The 9,713-nt window shown below is 40.9% G+C and overlaps 1 protein-coding gene across 1 annotated transcript in view; it reads right to left on the reverse strand.

The window, feature by feature from the left end:
- Positions 1-9,713, reverse strand: part of LOC145392717 (4'-phosphopantetheine phosphatase) — a 274,959-nt gene that overhangs the window by 42,787 nt on the left and 222,459 nt on the right. The window contains exon 14 of the mRNA XM_080267017.1: positions 8,172-8,326. Within this exon, the coding sequence (XP_080123143.1) occupies positions 8,172-8,326 (155 nt within the window). The remainder of the gene's footprint in view (positions 1-8,171; positions 8,327-9,713) is intronic.

The following is a 9,713-nucleotide window of genomic DNA, read 5'->3' on the forward strand; positions in this document are numbered from 1 at the left end:
CTGCAGTGGACATGCAAACGGCTGATAAGATGAGATATATATACTATATATCTATCTATCTATAGCCTGACGCCCTAATCCCGCAAAGGGTGGCCGCAGACAAAACGCCTCCAAGTCGTTCTGTCACCCACCATTTGACTACCCTCCCCCCAACTCACCCCCCCCCCTCCCTCATATACCTCTCTACTCCATCCCAACACCTCATCCTCGGTCTACCCCTCCCTCTCCCTCCCTCCACCTCACCTACATACACCCTCTTAGTCTGTCTTTCATTCTCCATTCTCTTCACATGTCCAAACCACCTCAGTATATTTCTACTAATCTTCTCAACCACATCCACATCCACCCCACATCGTTCCTTCACTTCTTCATTCGTCAACCTGTCCCTCCACGTCACTCCACATGCTCCTCTCAAGTAGCTCATTTCCACTGCTCTCACTCTTGACTTGTTCCCCTCTTGCAAGGTCCACGCCTCGCTTCCATACGTCAGGGTAGGGATCACAATACTATCATGCAGTGACTTCTTAACTTCCATACTCACCTCCCTATTTCTCATCACTGCTTTCAGTGTACCAACAACCTTCCTTCCCTGCTGTACCCTTTCACGCACTTCATCCCCCAAAGTTCCATCCTCACTTATCACACTACCCAAGTACTTGAATGCACTCACATTCTCCATATCCTCACCATCCAACCTCACTGCACACTCTGTGACTTCATTCCTCTCAAACACCATAACTTTACTTTTGTTTACATTAACTTTCAGATTCCTCCTCCTACACACTGTCCCAAATTCATTCACCAAACCTTGCAACTCCCATTCATCTTCAGTCAACAGTACTGTATCACCACCAGCAAACAGCAACACCGGAATCTTCCAAATATCACCCTCATTCATTAGAGTGACCCCCACATCCACTGCCCTACCTTGCACCTCCTTTACAACCCCATCCATGCATATATTAAACAGCCATGGAGACATCACACAACCCTGTTTCAGTCCCACACTGAGATCAAAGAACTCACCCAGCTCACCATCCACTCACACTATAGCCCTAGCTCCTTCGTACATACTCGTCACAGCACTCAACAATTTCCCCTCCACTCCATATATTCTTAATACCTTCCACATACCTTGCCTATCTATTCTGTCATAAGACTTCTCCAAGTTCATGAAGGCAGCATACACTTTCCTTCCCTCCTCTAGATACTTCTCCACTAAACATCTTAGAACAAATATCTGATCTACACACCCTTTTCCCTTCCTAAATCCCCCTTGTTCTTCTCCAACTAGCTCCTCTGTCATATGCCTAACCCTATCAATAAGTATTCTGCCATATATTTTACCAGTCACACTAAGAAGGCAAATACCCTTATGGTTACCACATACTTCTCTCTCTCCTTTTCCTTTGTATAAAGGAACAATTACACCTGATTTCCAGTCCTCTGGAACCCTTCCCTCTTCCCAAGCCAATCAACAACACTTCCATATCCACTCCACAACAATCTCACCCCATACCTAAGCATTTCACCACACACTCCATCAATTCCTGGGGCCTTTCCCAGCACAATCTTCTTCATCACTTCCACTACTTCCGCCCTACTGATCTCTTCCTCCCTCCTCTCATCTCTTCTTCTCCCAGCCATTCCCCAACCACTTATACTCGCACTGCTCTCACTCTCTACATTCAACAAATCCTCAAACTGTTCCTTCCATCTCCTCAATTTCTCTCTCTTCTCCACCAACAATCTATTACAGTATTCCTATCTTTCACTCCCCTACTATTTCCCCTTTCACACTGCCTTACTTTCTTTACCTCCTTCCAAAACAATTCCTTACTCTCCCTCCATTTCACACTCAGATTCCTCCCAAACTCCTCATCCACTTTCTTTTTACTCTCCTTCACCAGTCTCTTAACCTCCCTTCTCCTGCTCACATATACCTCTCTCTTCTCTCTCTCATCTTCTCCCCTACCTCTACTCACTAACCATTCACTATATGCCTTCTTCTTTTGTCCCACAGCTCGTTTCACCTCATCATTCCACCTTGCTGTCCCTTGCACACCCTTGCATCTCCTCCTCACTCCACAAACTGCCTCACACACTGCGCCTATCTCTTCCGTGAATATCTTACATACGTCTTCCACCCCTTCCATCTGCTCTAGCTCATATCTTCCCAATCTTTTTTCCACTATCCTCTTATACTCCGTCATTTTCTCGCTATCTTGCAATTTCTCCACTCTTCTCACAGGAGCTGCTTCCTCCTGTCTTCCCCTTCGTCTCCTCAACCACTTTCTTTGCAGCTCTACCTTGGCCATCACTAAGTGATGGTCCGAGACTCCATTCCCCCACCCCCTCCACACTCTTGCATCCAACACTTGCCTTCTCATTCGTTCATCCACACACACATAGTCTATCATTGCCTTTCATTCAACAAGTTCACCATCCATCCTCCTCATTACTCTCCATGTATACCGGTGGATCATCTTATGACGAAAGTAGGTGTTGGCTATTGCCAACCCCTTACAAGCACAGATGTCCACCAAAGCACTACCATTCCCATCTACTTCAGCTGGCACACCCCACTGACCAACCACTCCATCCACATATATATAAATATATATATATATATATATATACAGTATATATATGGGTGACTACATTGAGTGACAAGCCAAATGGTTTCATGTACACCAGGAAACCATATATATATATATATATATATATATATATATATATATATATATATATATATATATATACTATTTACATATATATATATATATACACAGTATGTATGTATATATATATATATATATATGTATGTATATATATATATATATATATATATATATATATACATACTGTATATATATATATATATATATATATATATATATATATATATATATATATACATTCAGTAAAACCTCACCATAACGGATTAATTGGGGACCAAGTTGTTCTGATAAAAGTGAAATTCTGATAAGAGTGACATCCAGACTTCCCCCCGCTGACCCTGACATTTTCCGATATATCAGACATTAGTCCCGATCGTACCAATGGTTATCAAACTGTCTTCACTACCGCTGCAGTACTGTACTGTATTATACATTCACTACAATTATCAAAAGGTATAATATATATAATAATACTGTACTGTGTTATACAGTGAAAAACATGTCTTTATTTACCTCATTGTGGTGAACATAGTAGAAGTGGTCAGGCAGTCCGGACTGCTTCTGGCTTTATCGGACTTTTTCTGACATATAAGACTTTAGTCTGGCATCTCCTCAATTCCAATAAATGCGGAGTCTGTTATATCAAGGTTTTCCTGCGTATATGTATGTGTATATATATATATATATATATATATATATATATATATCACTCTAATATCCGGACGCCCAATAACCGAACATCCCCACTACCCGGACCTTATTGTCCTGGGATCCAACATTCCCCCCCCCAAAAAAAAAAACGATTTTTTCCCGTCCGTAATTTGAACTTGCCGCGCGCGCCGCAGGAGAGCATTGTTTTGGTGCGTCATTCCTCCGACGTCCGATAGAGCGCCGCTGCATCCTCCCCACTTCCCGCCTGTCTCCCACCGCGACTGGACCTACGCTCTTCGCAATGGCTGCCCACATGTTCGCTTTTGTGGTGGTGCCGTACCTGCTGCAGGGCCTCCTGCTGCTCTCGGGCCTCCTCTTAGTGTGTGTGATGATGGCCCCGCCACCTGAGAAAAGGAAGAGAGTGGTGTTGACTCTGGAAAAGAAGAGGGAGATATTGGAGAAAGTTGATGCGGGTTGGTCTTCTTCCTGCATTCTCCGCGAGTACAACCTGGCCCGGTTGACTTTGTTCGATATCACACGTTCCCGAGACAAACTCATGCAGTACACAGCTGACTTCTCGTCGCGAAGCAAACGCAACGTGGAAAGGAAGGTTATGTTTACCCCCAAGTTTGCAGAAATCGACCGATCCACGTTGATTTGGTACCGACAGCAACGTGCAGCTGGTGTGATGGTACGTGGAACGGAGCTGAAGGCTGCTGCTGAGAAGTTCGCAAGGCTTCACGACGCCCTAGACTTCAAGGCATCCGAGGGTTGGCTCTTCGCGTTCAAGTTGCGACATGGCCTTCCTAACCGTAAAGCACATGGCGAAGCATTGGACGCTAACGAGGATGGAGTTGATGAGTTTCGGCACAAGGTGAAAGGCTTGATCAACAGGGAGTGCCTAACTCTCGGTCAAGTCTACAATGCTGACGAAACTGGCCTATTCTATTGCTCGCTGCCAACGAACACTCTAGCCGAGGAGACGCAGAAGCGTATACCTGGCCGCAAGCTTTCCAAGGAACAGATATCTGCTTTGTGTTGTGCCAGTGCTAACGGCATGCACCGGCTTAAGCCCGTTGTTATTGGCCGTGCAAAGCAGCCTCAGTGCCTTCGTGGGGTGATGGATGTCCTTCTTGTCGTCTGGGACCATTCTTTGAAAGCATGGTTCACAGCTGTGATTTTCAAAGACTGGTTTCACCATCACTTCATCAAGGAGGTCATCCATTACCAGACGAAGACACTGGGAAACCCTCGCGACCAGGTAAAGGCTCTCCTTCTGTCGACAATGCACCTGCCCACCCGTGCGACAAGGACTTGGTTGCTGAGAATGGCCGTATTAGGTGCATGTTTCTGCCACCTAATACGACTGCTCTCATTCAACCCATGGACCAAGGAGTGATCATGGCAACAAAGCGCCTGTACCGTCGGAAGTTCCTGGACGAGGTGATGGTTGTTCTCGAGGACGAGGACAAGCGCAGAGAAGGACGGGACACATGAGGCAAGCGGACTTTGGAAAACCTTTGCCGCTACAACATCAAGTCTGCGCTGTACAACTGGGCTAGTGCATGGAAGGAAGTCCCTGTGAAAACTCTTGAAAATGGTTAGTCTCGTCTGCTTCTCGGAACGGATGTGGAGTATGATTTTCTAGGGTTTGACGTGGACGACTTCCATGCACGGCTACATACGCACGGCGACAATGTTGATGTGGACGATGTTCGTGAGTGGTTGGACGACGACGAGGGCGATCCTGGGTATCAGACGTTGTCTGATATCGAGATCGCGTCTTCGGTTGTTGGTGTCAGTACCGAACTTGAAGATTCCGACGACGAAGGCGACGATGATGCGGACTCCTCTCAGCAGGACACTACTCCAGCCATCCCCAAGCTGAGCGCACTCCGGGAACATCTAGAGTTCGTCCTAGACTACCTGGAACACCCGGACTGCGACAGGGAGATGGGGCCCTTGGGACTCGTGGAGGAAGTGCGTGCTTTCAGGCAGCGCATCATCAATCGCCAGAATCGTCGGTCCTTGCGTCAGTCAACGATTGACAGTTTTTTCAGGCCCGTGACCCCCGCTGTGCCCAGCCCTGGCTCCACTCCGTTGCCTCCCCAAGACAGGCCCTCATGCTCCGAGCCACAGCCCAGCACATCAGCCACGGTGGAGTCACCGCTCAATGTGAGTTTGCGGCTTTCCTCAGAGTCCTCTGCAGTGGGTATGCCATCACCACGACCCAGCGATGCACCCCTTGGTCGCCTGCCAGTGATACTCTCGGACTCTGACAGTGAATAAACAGCAAGAACTTCTCCACTAGACCACACAGGAATTTTGAGTGTTGTGCAGTGAAAAAAACGGTGTGTTGTGTTAAGGTTTTCGAGTTGAGAGAAAAGACTCAGTGGAAACTAAATTTAACGTAAATAGACTTCTTTGTTTTGGCTTTGGAAATTTTGAAAAGAATGGGAAAAGTTAATGTGCAACACAAAATTAAAATGGAGCATTATTTGGACTAAAGTGAACACTGTGAAGAGAACGGACTTCTGTGTGTTATTGACTAAGTTCAGTGCAAGACTTCAGGAAGAGTGTACTGCAAGTGCTTCAGGAAATCGTTCTTACTGTCAGAGTCCGAGAGGAGGCGGTTATTCATCGAGGTGGCCAGGGACTTGCTGTAAGTAGCCAGAATGTTTCATACTGTACTTTTTTCCATACTATACTTACCAGAATGTTTCATACTGTTCTTTTTTCCATATTATACTTACCTCATGCATGTGCAGTAGGAATGTGTTTTTCAGAGTTAGGCTAGGTTAGGGTCCATAAGTACCAGAATGTTTATTAATGTATGAACCTACTTCTAAACCCTCATTTTATGTTTCCGTTGCAATTATTTCAGTCATTTATGTGCCTTATTGGTGTGATTTGGGTGTTAAATAGGTGCTATGCATGTCCAGAGGGAGTTGTATAGGTGTTTCTCTGCGTTAGGGTCCATAAGTACAAGTCCATAAACTGGGGCCCAATATCTGGACAAAACCAATAACCAGACCTACCAATGGCTCTATTACGTCGGATATTGGAGTGATTACTGTATATGTATATCCATCCATCCATCATCCAATTCTATGTTGCCCCATGAGGAAAGTAGGAGCCTGGGGCTAAGCAGTTGGTCCTGACATTTAAGACGAGAGTGACCAACCACACTCATCCGTGAGTGGCATTATGTGAGCAATAAACCCCAATCACCCCTTGGATATAAAACTTTACCGGCTCAATCAGACTGGAGCACAATAATTATCCACTAAACCACCAGGCGCCAAAATTTGGTTATATGGTTACCACCCAGCGTAGTAAATGGTTTCCTGGTGTACAGGAAACCATTTGGCTTGTCACTCAGTGTAGAGTCACCCACAGGCAGAAGGAAGAGGAAAAAATGAAGGAATGAAAAGCCACAAGAGGGAGTGTAAAGTCACCCGCAGGCAGAAAGACGAGGAAAGAATGAAGGAAAGAAAGACAGAAGAAGATGGAAGGAAAGAAGGATGGAGGAGAGGACAGGGCAGACACCCAAGAGCAGCACTACATTGAGTGAGTGGATGGTGAGTGCCCCCACCTACCACATACATATACTGTGTGTATATATATATATATATATATATATATATATATATATATATATATATACTGTACTTGTATATATATATCTCATAATGCCATTCAGGGATAAGTGAGGCTGGCCACTGTCATCTTAAATGCCAATACCAACTTGCCTAGCCTCGGGCTCCTACACTCCTCATGGGGCACCACAGGATGATGATGATGATGATGATACATATTTTTTCCCAATGACTTGCGGCAACTCATTTCTCATCACCTGCCCTGATTCCCATAAATACAATCAGTGTCAGTCACTCCACTGGGCATCCACAGGGTGGGTGTGCATAGTTTTGCAATGGGATTCCCTGCTTTCCCATCTGATACTGTGGCAGAATTTTCCCCTGGGCTAGAGGGTATAGAAACATCAGGGGATGATTCTGATATATGATGTGCTGCTGGATGAGGATGACAGTGAAAATGACCCAGGAATGAGGCATGGGAATGAAGATTGAGGCACTTTCACTACAAGTGAGTCACATCATTCTCTCCCAGGCCTTTCAGTGAATTTCACATTACTTGTTGATCAATTTGCAGACAAAAGACCAAATGCATCTTTGGATACTGTAATGCAAGTAACAGTCTACAATAATGTAAGTTTCATTTTTTTTTTCCCCATAAAAAAATATTGTTCACATATTTTTTTTTTACAAATATTGTTTATATATATTTATATGAGAGGTGCATTGCTTACATTTTTTTTTCATGAGTATTGCTTGAAGTATATGTGAATCTATACATAAAAATCGGGCAACGGTGTGAAGTACTGATGTCCATTTAGCCATAATTAAAATGCTGCCACCAACCCTCCTGATTAGGAAAGATTGAATCGGTATGGGAGGGAAGTGTCTGCTTATACGAATGAGTGCAGTAGTAGTAAAGGGGTTAATAGAAGCCATTTTTAAGCATCCAACAGAAGGACATAGTTCACAGACTGCATCTCACAGGCCATCAAGGCTTTCTGACATCTGCAAAGGCATTTATTATAAGGAAGGACTGTTCCAAGTACGGCATCAAACTGGCCAGTAGTCTGAATAGCTTGAAAAATTCCAACATAGTGAAAAGCTGTAAACAGTATATCAGACCCTGGCTTTTATCAGACAGGTTCATCTACTCCCTGGTCATTATACTGATACTTTAATGTGGCATACTGTTTGAAAGAAAACAATTCAAGTCAGCAGGAAGCCCTGCTGTAGGACTCACTCTGGTGCTGCGTACTAGTAGTTCCCGGGCAAAAGGGATGATACCAAGGACAACATCACATCCCGAGTTGTCAAGGAATATGATGGCACACTTGTATGGCGACTTCTGTTGTCTTCCAATCCAGGCATCTAGGTCATCGTGTAACCATGGACGTACTGCAGGATAATTGCACATATATTAACATCTTCCCCATCATGGGTCTCCTCTATATCTTCTAGACTACCCCTCCTCTCTCTCTCTCTCAACATACAGTATATATAGACAGTACACTGCACCCCTGGCCTCCTCCCCTGGGTGACAGGGGTGGAAGATTGGCCAGGGGAGGGAACCCTCGGGCAAGGACCTATGAGCTTTGTGACTATGGGCCGGTAGGCGGAGGGGCGCGCACCCAGCCCCAGGCCCAGTCCCCTCTGCCAGCCCAGTAGTCCCCCGCCCTGCAAGTGCCCCACCAGGACACCCCTCCACCCCCCTCATCCCTGGCCCCTTCCCTGAATTGTGGCATATATATATATATATATATATATATATATATATATATATATATATATACAATATATATATATATATATATATATATATATATATATATATATACAATATATATATATATATATATATATATATATACAATATGTATATATATATATATATATATATATATATATATATATATATATATATATATATATATACAATATATATATATATATATATATATATATATATATATATATATATATATATATATATATATATATATATATATATATATATATATATATATATATATATATATATATACAATATATATATATATATATACAATATATATATATATATATATATATATATATATATATATATATATATATATATATATATATATATATAATATATATATATATATATATATATATATATATATATATATATATATATATATATATATATATACAATATATATATATATATATATATATATATATATATATACAATATATATATATATATATATATATATATATATATATACATAATATATATATATATATATATATATATATATATATAATATATATATATATATATATATATATATATATATATATATACAATATCGATATATATACAGTGTATATATATATATATATATATATATATATATATATATATATATATATATATATATATATATATATATACATATATATATATATATATATATATATATATATATATATATATATATATATATATATATATATATATATATATATATATATATATATATATATATATATATATATATATATATATATACAATATATATATATATATATCTATCATATATAAAATATATATATATATATATATATATATATATATATATATATATATATATATATACAATATATATATATATATATATATATATATATATATATATATATACAATATATATATATATATATATATATATATATATATATATATATATATATATATATATACACGTGGAGAGACAGGCTGACGAATGAGGAT

This window comes from Coenobita brevimanus, chromosome 23, assembly GCF_032717465.1.
Source record: "Coenobita brevimanus isolate Jiangsu-jjx chromosome 23, ASM3271746v2, whole genome shotgun sequence".
Taxonomy (NCBI): Eukaryota; Metazoa; Arthropoda; class Malacostraca; order Decapoda; family Coenobitidae; genus Coenobita; species Coenobita brevimanus.